This window comes from Zingiber officinale, chromosome 6B (genome assembly GCF_018446385.1).
Source record: "Zingiber officinale cultivar Zhangliang chromosome 6B, Zo_v1.1, whole genome shotgun sequence".
In the NCBI taxonomy this organism is placed as follows: Eukaryota; Viridiplantae; Streptophyta; class Magnoliopsida; order Zingiberales; family Zingiberaceae; genus Zingiber; species Zingiber officinale.
Genome location: NC_055996.1, coordinates 78128044 through 78146247, shown reverse-complemented (window position 1 = coordinate 78146247; position 18204 = coordinate 78128044). Strand labels below are relative to the sequence as shown.

Genomic DNA, 18204 nt, shown 5'->3' with positions numbered 1-18204 from the left:
CCCGCACGGCAATCCAGCGAATGGACGGTCTCGATCGTCTGGTTGGCTGTCGCAGGCTGCTCCGACGAGCCGGCGCGCACTCGGGTCCAGCTTTTTTTCCGTGTCGCAGAAGCTTCCGCGGAGTACGGGCACCCATGTCTCGTATCTGTCGTCGATTGGACATGGCGAAGGGACCCGATGTCCCACATGGGTGGGGGAGACGGGTTCGTCCGGAAGTGGGGAAGCCGTACGCGAAGTATTATGACGGCCGTCAGATTTCAGATCGGGATTTTTTTTCCGCGTAGCACGAATCTCGAATCCTGACGCGCATGCTTTGCTTCCTCTCATCGGATTCCTCACGCTTCTTTTAACCCGCTTTGGACGTACGATTGGATCTTGATCGTACACGTTGTCGAATGAGGATTGGTCGCCGTCGATATTGAAAGAAACACATCTGTTTTTTCGCACAAGTCTTTTTAAAATTTTGTTGCAATTTTTCTAGATTTTAGACAGTAGCGGTGGAGAAGGTCTTCACTTCCATGCCCGTGTCGGTTTTGCCCCTCTCTCCTCTCTCTCCTCTTTCTTTTCTCGTCTCTCGCGTCTCCCTTCTTCCGCTCAACTCTTCTCGCTTCTCTCAGCCTCCGCCTCGCTGAAATCCTCGTCCAATCAGATCCAATGGAGGCCGTTGTCCGCTGAAGCCCCGACGGAGATACCGATTGCGGTTGCCTTGCTTCGTCTCCTGATCGCCTTGATCTAACGACGGAATAGGAGTAGGGGAGTCGTCCTTGTGATGGTCGCCACGCCGGACCAGGTGGGATGGGCATAGCTCCCCGATAAAAGCCTATAACAGCTTTACGATCTCTAGAAGACCGTCGCTGACCTGGAAGCATGTAAAGTTTTCCTCTTTACTGTTTAAATTTGTGATTTAATGCCGGCGAGGGGTGTTCGTTCCTATCCCTTTTGGGGATTTAGACGTTCCGTCGTGGTCAGGTACTCTGATGCTTGTTTCTATTTGGATTGGCTTCTCTTGGAAGATGACGTGCTTGTGTTTTCTCGTTCATTATCTTTTGTCCCTATCGTGAAATCATTTGATTTGGTGCCATGAGTGAATTTGTAATACTGGATTCTCGGTCTGTTATTTTATTTTGGTTCACTGATGAAGGTTCTTTTTTTTTTAACCACCGGACCAAGGTTTGATTTGGATGCATATTTTTGTTGGCTTTGTTCTGTTTTCTGGTATACCATGCATTGTTTTTTCATGATCATTGCAGATCCAAATTTTTGTAAACTTACCGTGAGGGGCAGGTGGTTATGTTTTCTATCTCATATAGTGCTGTGATTCTGCCTTTGGGTGCGGAAGATGATGCGGTATTTTGTTTCCTTTTTCTACGGCACCAGTCATAACCAGTTATTTCATTTAAGAAGAAGAGTCAGATCATGAACATCTGAGGATGAATTCTTTAAGAGTCTTGCTTTCGTATCATCCTTTGCCCCTTTTTAAACGATGTTTTCAGCTTTTCATGTTTGGTACATATTGATATTTGTTTTCCCCTCCTTTTCTTTTTTAATTATATTTTGAAATATCAAATTTTCCTACGGTCTCCTTGTTTAGGAATAATAAAATTAATTGCATTTGGTTGAATCACCATGCTTGGTCTCAACTAGCAAGGACTGAAGACGTAGAAATTGAGGCAAAAGTGTTTCTTCATATGGATTAAGCTCGTTAAAGACGATAAATTGTATATGCTAATCTATTTGAGTTCATAATCAATCAAAAAAGTTATTGTATTTGTTTAAACAAGTTTGTAAGGCATTCACCATAATATCATTAATCTGTGAGTTTGAATGATGCATTGAAAATGTGGCAGGAAAGGTGTTAAGGTCTGAAGAAAGCATAGAAGTTCACAGGTGGTTAGAAAATTGTTTGTTTTGTTTATGTTAATCTTCTTAGTTTTCGTAAAATTTCCATTCTTTGATGCCTTTATCTCTTTCATCACCAGTCTGTTCTTTTTGTTTATTCAGATTTGCTAATGATTTCTCATGTTTTGCAGTAGATATGAGGGTGGAATCTGGGACATGCAATGTTTGCTCTGCTCCTTGCTCTTCCTGTATGCATCGGATGGCAGTAGCAGGGGAGCCAAATGTTGATTGTGGATCCTCTGATAATAAATATGCCAGGAAAGAAATAGATAGTTTTTCTTTCATTGACATCAAGCTTAGACCGCATGATGACTTGCAGACTGCAGCTAGTGAAACAAGCAACTTGTTGAGTGGAAGTTCAAGCAATGATTCATATTCTGAAAATGCAGAAAGTAAAACAACAATAAGGAATCCTTCAACATATGATTCTTCTGAAGATGTTGACATGCTCCCAGAGGCGTCAACTGTTGAAGAGGACAAATTTCTTCATAAAGATATTTCTGTTGAGGGTCATGAAATGCCATGCAATTATACAGGGGCTGCTATTCTGCATAGTGAATTGGATGGAGGGTATCGTATGTCAAGATGCCACAGAAATAGTGATTCATCCATGTCTGGAACTAGAGATGGCAATGATGTAGGTTTAGATCATAGTTTGGAGCAAGCTAAGAGAGATGCTTCTTGTAGCTCATCTCAAACTTTTAAGTTTAACACCAAGGAAACTAAAATGGCAATTCAAGTTGAAGACACTTGTGAATCTGAAGGTTATGGTGTGGAAGGAGACCGAGTTAGCAGAAGGATGCTGAACACTTACCACAGAGAATTTCTTCACAATAAAACTCTTAGTCCACTAAATGTAGGCTTTTCTAGTTTGTCTGACAGCACACAGAAGAATAGTCCAGTAAAGTTAAATTCAACTTCCCCTTGTCAAAGTGATCATATATCCAGTCATAGTGCTGATGGCTGTAATGACTTGGAAGCAAATCAACCATCACAGTTTCAGGGAGCATCTCATGAGTGCATACTAGTTAAGGAAGGATCACCTTGCCATAGGTTGCTTCCTGCCAGTGGCGATCATGGACAAAAGATCCACTCATTTCCTGACATTGGAGCTGGTAAAGAAACAAACATCAGAATTAGCTCACCTTTGGGAGAGTCGAAGAATGTGGGCCCATGCTTGGAATCTGCTGCTGCCATTGGCACATGTGCGTCCAGTCTCCATGAGTCTGGAATGCAGCTTCAGTTAGTTCTTCCTGGTCAAACTTCTGAATCAGATAACATATTGTTTGATGTAAGTTTTATAATATTGAATTTATTCTTAAATTATTTGCATGCACTTTTTCTTCGTTGAAGTTTTTAATTAATTATTGTAATAAAGCCTAGATGTTTGATGGGCTGATAGTAGACAATCTTAAGGTGTTTAGGTCATTAATTTTGTTTAAAATAGAAGTATCAAATATCCATAAAGGTGATCCGAAATGGTTCCTAGAAGGGTTTTGTCATTAGGGGTTGAAGTGAATTTTGTTTGGACAACCACTATACGTCTCTTTTGCTACTAGCACATTCTATATGTGGTTAGTCAATGAAAACTGAGCGTGCAAGTGGATGAAAAAGATAGTGGGATGAGATTGCCTGGTTCTAAACTTCTAATTATAAAACATTTGGTACCTGAGTTTAAAATATCATGAAAGTTAATCTGGTAAAGTATTAGTAGGCAAACTGTTCCTAGGAAAGATAAACCAATCATTCTTCAAAATCCATGGTTAGCATTCTAAAAGAACATGAATAAAGGTTAAATTAATAATTTCCAAGATTATTAATTTGAGGCCTAATTTATGAACATTTAATAAATCTTTTATCAGAAAGTTTCAACACTTACATTAGAATTTTAGCCACTCTATGGGGGATTTTAATCCTAAATTCCTTCATATATCTGTAGCCATGATAATCATACAATATCTTGGATGAATTTCCTATCACATTCTTTTGCGTGGGAAAGCAAATTTCCGTAGTACGTGAGGCCAAAAGGATGTTATTTCCATCAAGTAGTTACTTTCATAGTACTAATTAGAAGATATATCAATTTTCCAAGTTTATGTGTCATAGAAAGTAGGGATTTTCCCTCCAATGGGTGGTGGGCCTAAGAAAGTGATCCGTCTAGATAGACAACGCCTCCCGATTTATCCCCAGTGGAAAACTTCCATAGGGTCGGGCTGGTCTTCCTTAGGATTTGTCGGTTCGAAGAACTGGATATACCTAGTGCCAATTTAAAAAAATAATGTGTCACAGAAATGGGCTTTGGCCTTGTATGTTTTTTTCCCTTAGCTTTGTTTCCTCTCGGACATTTGCCATTTGTATGTTGCATTCATTTTAATTTTTCAGAAATACAATAGATTTATGTTGCAACATGAATCTTGAGAACTAATTGATAACAAGTTATTGAATGTTTGCTATAAAATATAGCAACTACAACAGAACCGTGTCATGAAGTGACTTCAGCTTGCTGTAAAAAGGGAAGTAATTGTCTGTCTTGTATATTCCTGGAATCTCCTTAGTTTCATATTTTCATGATTTGTTAACAGTTATGCAAAAATTATCAGATATAACAACTAATGATAAAGCTGCACAGTTTGACCGTTCCAAAATCTTGTTTTGACTAGAGCCTTGGAAACTAGGGCTACCTTCAGAGAAACATCCAGAGGACAAAGTTCATTTAACAATTTGTAGAAAATCTTTGTAAGCCTTTGTCCTTTGACACTTATATACTTTTAAGTTTAGATCATGTTGTCATCTTCACATCTACAGGCACTTTTTTCTTAATTTTTTTTTTCTTCCTGCTTGTTCAATTATGATCCTGCATAGTCTGACAGGTGTGGAGTTTTGTAGATTGTTTATTCACTGTAGAAGTTTTCTCCTTATCTACCATCCTAGCTACCTACCTACACAATGATCATGAGGGCAAGGCTTGTGAGGGCGAGCCTTGTAGCAACTGTAATGCTGCTCCATAAATTGGTTTTACTCCAACCTGAGTTTGAGACACTGAAACAACCACTTTACCTGACCAGGTTGTAGAGGTTGACCTCCCTAGACCAAGAGCCTCATGCACTGGCTTCACCTTTTATTTTACAAAACCACTATGCCACATAAGTGGATGCTCCTTATAAAAATAGCAAATACATTTGATCATTTGGTGTTTGCCCCTTAATATTTCCTATGCTTGATGTTCTGAGCTCCTAAGTTGTATGCATTGTGGAGGATCAGTTTTGTGAACTGCAATACTAGAGGGGAGTTGAATAGTGCCTTGACTTGCAAATTATAATTATCCTTTTCTCTTGTGCGGTCTCATAAGACCAACCAAACTTGTTAAATGTAGCAGAAATAATAATAGGATAAGACAATACCAAGGGTTCCTGGCTCCTACTCTGCAACCTAATAATTCGTAATGTGAGTCACTCTTCGAAGATCCCACTAGTCTGTTCTCCTACTAGATGCAGAGAAACTCCATACAAAAATCCAACTGCTATCTGTTGTATGGCAACACGACTAGCAAGTTTTACATCATCTTTAGCTTGGGTCAAATTTTAGTCTCTATTGTGGGTTTGTTCAAGTAGCAAACAAGGTCCTAGCTTCCAAGTTGTATTATATGGCTTGGGTCGTGTGATTTTCATTATCAGGAATCTGCAATAGTTGGTGCTATTACTAGTACAGCTTGTTGTCTGCGGTTTTTAATTGTATTTTTTTCTCCTCTTGTGCTGTTTTCCTATCTATCCGTTTCGTGTGTTTAGTCATGGTCTAAAAAACTGGTTGAACAGAGAAGCATTAGTTGCTATACCTAGCAACTTTTTGATGAAAGGAATAATATTTGAAATATTGTAAATAGCTTTCCCTTGTTTGTCACCATTACTTGTCCTTATTAGATAACTGATATATGGTGAATACATCATGTAGGTAAAGGTATGTGACATATGTGGAGATGCTGGTCGGGAGGAGCTTCTTGCTACATGTAGTAGATGCATTGATGGTGCAGAACATACGTAAGGAATTCTCATTGTTAATGACATATTTTGCTTGTTAAGTCTTCAATCTGGACCTTTTTCAACTAATCAATTTTTTAATTTTAATTAGTTACTGCATGAAAATTATGCTGACTAAAGTTCCTGAGGGAGATTGGCTATGTGAAGAGTGTCAACTAAAGGAGGAAGTTGAAACAAGAGATCTGAAGAGAACTGAGATGGTTTGTGGAGCATCAAATGAACAATCCTTGAACAAGAAAATTCAAGATCTTGGGAGCTATGCAAATACTGAAAACTGTCCAAGGTTTTACTCCCAGTCAACTGATACAGAAGCAAGCAAATCTAGTAAAAGAGCATGTACACCCATTAAGGAAATGCAGATTCGAACTCCAAGAAAGAGGCACATGCACCATATTGATGTTGCATCACCAACTAAAAAGAAGATTACTGAACCAACAGATGAACATTCAAAATTGGTCAGTCCTAGGATAGCTGCAGTCTTCTCACGGGAAAATCCAATTAAAAACTTTAATGTGGCAGATGTAAAGAGGATTGGCATTGCTTCATCTCTTGGCTACCAGTCTGCAAATAATGCACGAAATTTATCTCGGTCACCTACATTGGATTCTCGTGAAAATTCTTTTAAAAGCTTTCATATTACTGAATTAAAGCGAGCCAGCAGTGCTTCATTTTCTGAAGGTTTGGTTACAAACAGTTCCCCAACCTTCACTCGTTCGCATACATTAGATTCTAAATATGTTCAAAGAGAACATTCAAGCGGTAAGTTTTCATGGTTCAAATTAACTTATTGTGTTAACTTCTCTATTAGTTGATTAAGAATAACTGACATCTTAGAATCTGGACAGTGGCTCTTTCAAGGCAAGTTTCTTTAAAGAAGAATGTCGAACAAAAAGTAAAGAAATTGTCTGAAGATGTCCCCCAAAAGCTAACTAGAGAGTCTACCTCAGGAAACACAAAAATGATGACACTAGTGAAAACATTCAACAAATCTGCATCATTCAAGAGTGTGAGCTCAGACTATCATGATGATGAATCAGCAACCAAATCTCAGTCACTTAAATCACCTCAAGCTGAAAATCGCAAAGGCGTCAAACAAGTGAAAGAAAGAATTGTTCCGGAGAGAGCAACTTCCACTGTTGTGGTTGTTGATTCAGTTGTACCTTCAATCAAAAGAAAGTATATTCCAAAGATGGATTTGAAGATTGCACCATACAGCGGAGATTCAACTAATAAGCTTGAGACAGCAAGCCTCGGCAATAGCAAAGGATTTGCTAAAGAAAATAGATTAGGTAAAAAATCTTCTATTGGAGAACCTTATTTAGTGAGCATATGTTTTCATTACCTGAGAGGTTTTTTTTTTTCCATTTAACATGATACTAACTTATTATGCTGGTTTACTAGTGCATAAAGAACTGAAGAAGCAGCTATCATTTCAAAATAAAAGCTCTGTTAGTGTTGATACTGGAAATAGAAACATTGTTGAATCTCAGAAAAGTGAAGATATTCATGTCAATTCCGTATCAGTCAGTATATTTTCAAAGGATGCTGGTGGAGTTGCAACATGCAGCGAGTCACTCTCTTCAGATTCTCACCCGGTTTCATTGAATGAAAAAACCAAAGATAGTTCTAGCAAGTCAAGACTTACCACGTCAGGAGTTATTCATGAATCAGATCATGCCAAACTAAGAGAAGCAAACCATTCTGCAGATTCTTGCCAAAAGGCCAGGCTTCCTTCGTCTTCTGCAAAGCTATCTGCTGACGTGAGTTCGAAAGATGGGACGAACAAAAGGAATAAGTGGAGAGATGCACTCAAAGCTACAATGTGTAGAACAATTGATATCTCCGAGTCTAGATTGTGTAGCACAACCAATGCTATTGTGTCTAACCAAATTGGATCTCAGAAGCCTCCTGCTGACGTGAGTTTGGAAGATGGGACAAGAAAGAGGATTAAGTTGATGGATGCACCCAAAATTGCAACGCATAGCTCAAAGAAGATTAGAAAAGTTGATAAATGTGACTTTAGATTGTTGAGCAACAATGAAGTTTGTGAAGGATCTTTCAGATGCTCTTTTCCAAGTATATCACAGAAAAATCTTCCCATAGAAGATGCACATATAGTAAAAAGGACATTGGATAATAATGACACTGTCAATAGCAGAACAAACAGCATAGACAATCAAAGCAAACACTTGATGGAATCATCATATCTTCATGTAGGGGACCTGAATGCCAATCTTGCTGCTTTAGATGAAACAAATGAGAATAACTTGACTCAAATTTTGCCAAATGATTCGTCTCTGCAGACTACTATTGTTAGATCTCTTGCCATGCCAGAGCATGATTTTATATGGTGGTATGATATTTAACTCTTAATTTCTGAAATTAGATTTGTGTTGAGCTTATATTTATTTTCCTTGGATACTTTTGGTGTTGTAGAATAAGGATTAATGGTTCATTAGTGTTGTGTTGATTTTCTTATAGGGGTGGCTTTGAGATAATAAGAATCGGAAGACTTCCTGAAGTTGTTGACGGAATTCAAGCTCATTTGTCAAATTTTGCATCACCCAAAGTGCATGAAGTATCATGCCAATTTCCTAGCAAAATTCAGTTGGAGGAAGTTCCTCGGGTTAGCTTGTGGCCATCACAGTTTCAGGAGACTGGTCCTGAAGAAAATAACATTGCGCTATATTTCTTTGCTAAAGATTCTAAGAGGTTAGAATGGTTGAAACACTTTACTACGTTTGGATATATTATGTTTTTAAAAACTAATTTGTTCTTGTTTATTTTTGCAGTTATGAGAAATCTTATCTGAAGCTATTAGAAACTGCATTGAAAAGTGATCTAGCCTTCAAAGGGAGCATCAATGAATTAGAGATTCTTATTTTTCCTTCAAGTATTCTACCTGAAAGTTCACAGCGTAAGAAAATACTCCTATTTTGGTTTTTGTGTTTAGGTTTTTTTGTTGACAAATGTGATTTTTATCTACATTTATAAGGGATATTAAGAATTGATTGCACATTTTACTGATCAAGTCATTTTCTCTTTTAGAGCTTTGTATCCTTGTCTTCAAGATTTATTCTCTATGTAATCTCTAAACAATGTTTATTTAGAAATATAGCTTTGAGTGAGCTTCGTGCTCTCTCAAAATCCATGTTCTTAAAAAAGAGTTAATTGCACAAATGATCCCTACATCATCACCTAGATTGCAATAGGATGTAAACATTATGTATTCATTTATTTTGTTTTAACGTGTCAATAAACTTTCAAAAAAATATATAATGCCATTTGCCAGATTTGTTTAGCAGTTAATAATGGGTAGCTTATGTGGCAGCCAAGCATCCATTGTCGTAGTGGCCATCAATATTATATCTGCCATGAGATCACGTTAGCATCCTTCATTATTATATTGATGCAGCAATGTGACTGTTGATGTGGCAATTGAACTGACATGGATGCTAGTTTACACCACAGGTTGATGACTTTTTACATGTAAATTTAACAGTTTGACCTGAATAAAATCGTTTTTATAGTATTTTTTATCAGACAGATAGTTGGACAACCTATTTGATATCTGATGAAAGTTTAGGGGCCATTTATATAATAAGTCGATAACTTATGAATTGTTTGGTCCCTTTTGTGCTTTTTAGGTTGGAACACATTGTTTTTCCTTTGGGGGGTCTTCAGAGTAAGGGAACCGGACTCTTCAAAACCTCACACTGATTTGCATGATAATCCTTATGAATCAAAGATGCCTAGTAAATCCCATGTTCAAGATATATCTTCTCATGCATGTGAAGAATCCACCTTGCTGAAAAATGATTCTCAACAGAACCTACTGAAAGAACTCAATAGTATTGATGAATCCTGTGCCGATAAAAAAGTAGAGTTTGATTCTGTTGTGGATTTTCATGGTACTTCATCTGCTAGCCTCGATAATGATAACCACGAGACCAAAGATTTTTCCATTAAAACTTCGTTATGCAAGGCAGCTGCTGAGACAGAGAGCAAGGAACTGCCAGATCAATTCCCATGCTACAGAACTGAACTGGTAGGCTTATTTTTCTTCCTGCATAAGTGACCTTTTACTCACCTATATTTGCGAATAAGATATTTTTATATACAATAACTACTTAGATGTGATAGTTATTGGCAATTTACCATGACTTTGACCCATTAGCTACTGAGTTAATTGTCATTTGTGATGGTCATCCAGTTTCTTTAATAAATCCATTTTTTTTAAAAAAAATCTGGAAGCAGCATAGCTCATAGATATACTAGGTATTAGTCATATATCTATACTATAACGTTACACTTGGGGATCCGTTGCCTGGATTCACGTTGTCAGCAACAATAGTTTTTTTCGACTTCTTACAGTTGAGAATGCCTCTTTTCATACTGTAGGCATTCGTACATGTGGTGATGTGGAAATGACTTTCTCAATAGTGAGACCATTATCAAGCAACGAATGTGCAAACCATATGGTTAATTCTAGCACCCCTTTTCTGAGATGAAAAGCTAGTATTTATTAGTTGATCGAGAAGCATAAAATCAAAGAAACGTAGGCCAAGATTTCCTATAATTGGCCTATATTCGGTACTCTACTTGCTTGGTCCAACCTATATAATTGCACCTGAATGGTGCAAATATTACATACTGGTTCATAGACACTAGTTCAACCTGTAGTACCTTTTGTGTATGGATGGTGACTCTCATCAACCAATACTAGACACTAAGCAGCATACAACATTTATACTTGCAGCATCTATTTGCATTGTGTGATCGTTGACCTTTTGTTATTAACCTTTTAATTGCATTTTTATTGATGAAATTACAAATTAGAGATTTCCCATCTGCTTGCAGGGACACACTAATAATGAGGTTGATGACGGAAAAATTACTCACATTCATGCAACTAGTGAACAACAGAAGCTTACTAGATTTTTATCTGGAAATTCAGTTCCTTCTGGTTTTGGACAAGGTGATTTTTCTTTACCAATTACTTGATGGGTACTCTGTTATTCCAGCACCACCGTTCGATGTTTTATTTATTCATTTATTTTCATGAAAGCAGAGGGCAATGCGAGTCGAGAGATGATGATGGAGGAAAAGAACTCGGTGAAAACTGAACCTCTGCCAGAGGAAAAAATAAAAGAAGTTGATTCCCTGAACTGGGACTCAAAGCCTTACTTGAAACATACCCACCCTTGGTCAGTAAGACTACATGGTGAAAGATTAGAGAGTATCAAAGCTAATGAATGGCAGGATGAAAAAGGTGTCCCTATGGAAGAGGAACCGAAACACAAGCAAATACAATATGACGAGGAAAGCCATACTTCTGCCGGTTATGGAGAAGATCAAAACATGGGATACAGATTGCCATCTAATGTACAACCATCTCTAACAAGCTACTTCGAAGAAAAGCAGAATGGCGGCAGTGCCAACTACAGCCATGCAATGACTGAGAGCTCAAACTGTATCGAAAGGTGCTTCTTTCCCCTAGACTTCTGCTCAGATAGGAGAGAGATGGAGAACTTTAGATACTACCTTCCTCCAGTTGATGAAGATACACCAGAGTCAAATGCTCCTGATCTTGAATTAGCTTTGGGCGGCAAGGAGCCCTCTCCCAAGAAGGAAACATTTCAGCCCTTTTATCCATTGGTTTACGACGGCAGACTTGACAAACTGTCTGATTCTACGGTGACCAACCATGACGATGACGATATATCTGAATCCCTCTCCTTGTCTCTTGCCTTAACTGGCATGGAGAGAAAGAGAGCACCCGTTAAGAGACGAGATCCACCGGGTGTAAGCACTTCGCTGATTCTCTTTGGTGGCTTCAGTGGCACTTAAAGAGAGGAGAGTCCATCCCATCATGCATGGATACCTTGTACATTATAGCCTAAAGATATTTCAGATCAAAGCGTAGGGTAGCTTCGAAAACTTAAGCTATGTGTTCATAACCACCCACAAATACTTGTCTCGACTTTCTTTTGAGTTTTTCTTTGTATCTTTTTTAGTTGTCGGTTTCAAGAGTGAAGGCTACGGCTCTTTGTATATATATAAGAGATAGGAGGCAGTGAATCCAGTGAAGCTCCACTTTTATGTAGATAATATATACTACTACTGTTACGGCCTGTAGCCGTGCACTACTGTGACTTTCTATCGTCGATGTGTATGCACCTTTCATAGAGATTTTATTTTTCTTTCTATAATAAAGTGAACAAAAAAAAATTCTTTGCGAGTTCATAATCCGATTTTTTTTCCCACTCAATTACCAATTACAAACGATCATTAACAATTTTGATGATTTCTTCTCACTTTGTAGTTTGTACCCTGTTCGTGTGTGTTGCCTTGAGTGATCTCATAAAGGAAGCGTCAAATTTCCTCCCTTGAACCTTCCGGCAGAGAAGGATCGGTTCAAGGAAACAGAGCTCATGGCGCGCTGCTCACGCGCCACTTCCATCGACATCGATCGCTTCATGGCTCGGAGCTCGTCGCCTCCGACGAATATCGCCGCCTCATTGTCGTGGGCGTCGACTGGTTCTCCCTGCGGCGGGGCGTCGGACACGGCGTTGGCTCGGCAGAGAGGACAGTTGCCGCGCGCCTTTAGCCACGCGTCGATACAGCGGAGGTGGAAGGCGTGGCCGCAGAGGGGGAGCAACCGGAGGCGCTCCGCCTCGCGGAACTCTCCCAGGCACACCAAGCAATCGGCGGCGCCGACGGTGCCGTCGCCGCTCGAGCTGTAGATGCGGACCGGGATTTTGGAGATCGAGGCGTCCTCGAGTCCGTCCGAAGACGAAAAATCCCATCTTTCTTCCCGCCAGCGATCGTCGTAGAGCTCGTGTTCCGAGCGACGCCACGGGGTGTCGAAGGTGCCGCAGTACTTGGTGACGATGGTGTAGTAGCTGACGAGCAGAAACGCGCCGACGAGGACCGCGACGACCGCCACGACGAGCGGGGAGAAAGTCCGGCCGACACCGCTGTCGGAACCTTCTAAAGGAGGAGGGAGAGTAGCGGCTTCCTTGTTTGGCTCATAGGCGACCCAACTGGGACTTCCGCTGACGCCATCGCTCGCCATTGTCGTCGCCGCTAAGACCAAGAACAAAGCCGCTCCCTCGACGGCAAATTTGCAGGCCAATCGATGAGTTGTTGGCATCAAATTTCACCTCCTTTTATATATTTCTCAGAAAAAATTGATGACAAAACCTCCAAAAGAAAACAAAAATCATTTGTTTGCTGAAATCAACCAAATGTGCCTTTTTGTGATGGACAGAGAGAAACTTAATTGCCAAACGGGGAAAAGAAGAAGGAGACCGTCTACTTTGCTTTTCGATTCGCTCTTTTCTTCCTATTTTATAATCACTCCATCTTCCTTTTTTTTTCTTTTCCTTTCTTTACGCTGATTAAAAAGAATTTAAAAGATCGAAATGGATGATAGAAACAGAGGACACGAAATCACAAATCCTTCCAACAATATTTTTAAAATCATAAATACAAAATTTAAATTAAGATTTAAAAAAAAAAACATTTTTCACATTTCAAATAATTGCCAAGAAAGAGACCTCCTTCATCACTTGCAAACATGGATTAAATTTTAAAATTGAAATGCAAACGACCACATTTAATAGCAGTCCAAGTAGAATTTTGCTATCGGTTCAATGGTATGTATTTGGGTTAAGAGGGTGGTGATCGGGGTTAAAATTTCACAGAGAATTTCATCAGTCCACTATCTAGGAGTCCAGATTTGTTGGTTCGTAATTTCTAATTTTTTCATGATCCCTTTCATAATTTATAAATCGGATCGTAATCAAAATCAGACCAAAATTAGATATGATCTCTCCTGAGTTTATCTTTCCACCTAAATTATAATTTTGAATCGAGTCAAATGGTCATAATCCATCGGACGGGCTACCCCTTACTCAGTAACTTATAATTCATCGTCGGTGGCCTCCGACCTCCTAACTTAACTTAAAATTCTAATTTAGGTAGAAAGGTGAACCAGAAGATATTGCAATTAATTTTAAATAGATTTTGATTATGATCCAACATATAAATTATGGAAAGAATCAAGAAAGAATTAAAGATTACATACTAGAGAATCTAATCTCTCTACTCGGACACTTGTTATTTGGTTTTTCATATTTTACTTCCATAATATTTTTACAAATGTAGTATTTTCTTCCAAAAAAAAACAAAGAAATGTATATATATAGGTAAAAATAATAAAAAATAATAAATTATTATCCGCGGGTCTTTTATATACACCCAGCAAACTTTTTTCCATCCAATTAAACTAATGTACACGTATAATAATAAATAATTGGATATATATATATACACACGCCATTAATTAGATATGAGAAGTGGTTACTGGTTACTGGTTAGTAGTTGGAGTGACGTGACATTATGACATTATGAAAGAACAGTAGCACGATTTTTCCGATATCTAAAATTATTGCATTTTATGTTTCCTCATGAAAAATATAGAATTAGAGTTAATTATCCTTGCAAACTCCAATCTTAATTAAGCCAATTAGTGTCCGGATTCAGTATTATCTGGTTTAATATATTTTTTTAATTTAGCCAATTAGTGAATATTATTTATTAACAGTAATATGTGATGTAAAAAAACCTCTAAGTTAGGAGGAAAATAATATGGGAGGTATCTGTTCTCCCATGGGTTTGGACTAATTAAATGAGTTTGATAATGCCCCTTAATTTCATCAAAAAATTTAGATGATATTTGAATTCTTTGACTGATTTGATAGAATGAGGGAGAAAATATTTAATACAATTGTAAACAAGATATTGATGGATAAGCTAATTAATAGACAAACATGTTTATACAATGTAGGAAGGCACTAGACTGATGAATTGATTGGATTGTTTTAATTTAATGAGTGATCCAAGTCAAATTAAATATTTATTGTTGAAAAAATTATTAATTGTTTCTTTGATTCATATAATAATTCTAAAAAAAAATTAAAATTGGTCAATTTTTCTTAAATATTCTGGTCGGAAATGAATAATTTAAAAAAAAAACAAAATTTTGAGGTACTTATTTGGACCAAAAAGATGTGATTGGAGTGCAATTGTGGACGAGGATAATGTTAATTTTTCAATTAAGATTAAAGTTGAGATTATAATAATTAATCTTAACCTACTTTATTAAATAATGTTCATACATTCAACACAATCAATCTTCATCTAAATACAAATGGATATGTTTTCTCAATAAAATTTTAATGATATGATGTGATAATTTACTAAGTCAACTTTTTTAAAAATTTATAATAATTCTTCGTTGCATGGGGTCGCCTTGATACTCTATCACAATATTAAATTGAAAATTTATTATGCATTTAATATTCTAAATTGCTTTAAATCATAATTGTAAGAAAGTCATACATAAGTTTTTTTCCCTACGCTCAATAGAATTTTTATCAATTAATTAGGAAAATGACTTGAAATGCATGAATATGGCCCCTGTTTTACACCCCTTCATTGTTTATACAAAAATGTATTTGACTTTTAATTATGGTGTCAATTTTATAATAATTATTAATTCATTTTCGAGTTTTACTAATTGGCATAGTTATCATAACAGTCATCCCTATAAGTGCTTTACAACTGTACTCAGTTAATTAGATAGAGAGCCATAAATTTATTATAATGAAATAAAGATTAATTTTTGATGAATATATATTTTTGAAAAAAAAAATCATCCCTTAATTATGTGACAGTTAGCTATAAATTGATCTTATAATTTATCCCCTTTAAGTAACTTGGAGATGAACTGTGAGTATCTATGGTGAACATAATTACCTTTCGCTACAATTTATAACTACTATTATTGCACTATGGTATAGTTGAGCCGATCACCACATGATAGATTTGCAAAATTAACCTTATGATCTATCTCCCTTCACATAACATGAGGACGGGTTGTGAGGGACGTTTGGGGTGAGCGTAATCACCTTTTGCTACAATTTATAACTGTTATTATTGGCCCAAGGCATAGTTAAGCCGATCACCATATGGTAGATTTACAGAATTAAGCAAGGGTCTATTTTTGACTAAGCCACAAATGTAGGATCGAGAAAATCACTAAGGCTAGGGGAGGGGGTGAATAGTGCGCATCATTTTTTTTTTTTCACGGTTTTCGAAAGTATGTAGTAGAAACAAAAATGAAAACAAAACACAAGTGACAATCTTATTTTCACTTAGTTCATAGTCTATATTGCTAGTCCAAGACTTGTAGTCATTGACCACTTCCGATAGACAATCCACTAAAAGTCTTTTCTTTCAAACAACGATTCAAAGGCAAAGGTACGATAAATACACAAAAATCCAATGAACAGTAGTACGTTTGCTATTTCTTACCAAATAAAGGACAAAGAATAAATAAAACAATTATACCAATAAAACAAGGATTTGAAATGGTGCATGATTGGTGTCCTGATGTAGTGTCAATACTTTTGGACATAGTTTGTAGAATCACGATCCTACGTAAAATCGATTTAGGGTCGTGATCGAATCGGTCGGGATTGGATCGTATGATCGTACGATCCTAACAAAAACCCTTAAAATCTTATCATACATGATTAATAATTAGAAAAAATAGCTAAAAAACTCATTTACATATAAAAAAAATAACTAATTTTGTATATATATATATATATATATATATGCAATCATTTACAGTCAATACCTCAAATTACATTACTATATATACAAATTTAAATTAATTTGTAATTCAACTATCGTATAGTAATAATATTTATATTTTCATATCATAAAATGAAAGAATATAAAATTTCTATTAACACAATAATAATAACACATTCAATATCAAAAATATTTCCTTTGCTTATAAGATAATTCAATTTAAAGGCCAACAAAGTACCTAATATATAACAGAAATTATTGAATTCTTTGATTCAAATATGAACGTCGGGAATAATCTTCTAAAAAATGGTTGATGCCACACAATACTAGACAATAGACATCCAAAAATTCATTATTTTGAGGAAAAGAAATGACAAAATATTATTGATAAAAAACTAGCTCAAAAATAATTAAACATATGTTTAAATAATTTAAAACCCTTATAAGATGAAAAAAAAAGATAATAAAAAAAAATAAAATCTTCTAGATATTCAAAAAGGATTTAAATGATATTTTTTGAATTTGAAATATGGTGGTTAAGGATAAACTTTGAAATTTATTAAAGATCTCTGAACGAGCTTTGATTTGATATATTATAGGCCCCGTGGTTCAATCCGAGTCAAAAGTTATGATATCTCAAAATTTCCACCGATCCTGCTCCAATCCTGTTCCGATCCTACCGATCCTACTGCGATTCTACTGCAAAAAGTGATTCTCAACGATCCTAGATCGATTTTAGGTTTCCGGATCGTAGGATCGTACGATCCTACAATCTGGATCACGATTTTGCAAACTATGCTTTTGGAGCAAGGCAGCAGCAAGAGAACAATGAGCAAGTTGATCACAAGTTTGTTCTAAGGCTACTGTTCGCAACTTTTTTATAAGACCTTCTGAGTACCTGGAACAAATCTGGGAGCCACCATCAAGGTCTATCCGATCTACTTTTGTCACTGAGTTATCCAACTCCCAGTGTCTAGATTCTTTTTGGGCACCTCGACAGTTGACATGGCGTTATCTGGATGAAACACCATCTACGCCCACTTTATCCCTTCTCAGGCACCTCGATCCCTTCCAAGCGGCTATAAGCTAATATGCGATAGCTAATCGGAGTCTGTCATCTTAGTTGTCATGTTAGTATTCAGGCTATCCATGCACCTAGACATGATCTGATCGCCCGAACCTCCTAGCGCTAGGAATTCGTTCGATTGCTCAGAGTGGATTTTTCCAGCTAACTTTCAAATTTAAGTTCATGTATCATTGAGTTAGCACATCATACATAATAAAGGTAAGCATAAAATAGTTTAACAGTCTTGAGACTGCCTGATTCTACCTTTTAAATTTCTAGTGAAATCGTAGGTCGGACTGATGTCTACTATTTCTATCAAGGGAACACGTACTTATCTACTGCTCTCAGGAGAGTTTACCTGACTTGCCAAATATTTAGTCCTCTCGATTTGTTTGGGCTTCCTGCTCAGCATCCCATCCTCTGACCCTCAAGACTTCTTCTCGAAGTCCGGTCCTCTGGACCCATTGACCTATTAGACATCCGGTCCTCTAAATCCATCTAGACTTCTTGTCTGTGTACTCGATTTGCCAAATCTTT

General features: G+C 37.0%; 2 protein-coding genes across 4 annotated transcripts; one reads left to right on the top strand and one right to left on the bottom strand.

Annotated features, from left to right (window-relative positions):
- Positions 1 to 491: 491 nt before the first annotated feature.
- On the top strand, positions 492 to 11893 carry LOC121992781. 3 transcript variants are annotated; one of them, XM_042547344.1, is made up of 12 exons: positions 492 to 869; positions 1848 to 1887; positions 2034 to 3190; positions 5848 to 5933; positions 6025 to 6692; positions 6779 to 7222; positions 7335 to 8286; positions 8415 to 8645; positions 8726 to 8850; positions 9581 to 9981; positions 10794 to 10911; positions 11005 to 11893. In XM_042547344.1, the coding sequence occupies exons 3-12, from the start codon at positions 2036 to 2038 to the stop codon at positions 11781 to 11783; spliced, it is 4959 nt and encodes a 1652-aa protein (XP_042403278.1). In that variant the 5' UTR covers positions 492 to 869; positions 1848 to 1887; positions 2034 to 2035; the 3' UTR covers positions 11784 to 11893. The 3 variants fall into 3 exon arrangements, with proteins under 3 accessions (XP_042403278.1, XP_042403276.1, XP_042403277.1); XM_042547342.1 differs by having other exon boundaries at positions 2031 to 3190; XM_042547343.1 differs by lacking the exon at positions 1848 to 1887 and having other exon boundaries at positions 2031 to 3190.
- A 131-nt stretch (positions 11894 to 12024) lies between these two features.
- On the bottom strand, positions 12025 to 13290 carry LOC121992782 (E3 ubiquitin-protein ligase Os04g0590900-like). The gene has a single exon (XM_042547345.1). It carries the CDS (start codon positions 13087 to 13089, stop codon positions 12295 to 12297), a length of 795 nt encoding a protein of 264 aa, XP_042403279.1. The 5' UTR covers positions 13090 to 13290; the 3' UTR covers positions 12025 to 12294.
- Between the last annotated feature and the right edge of the window lie 4914 nt (positions 13291 to 18204).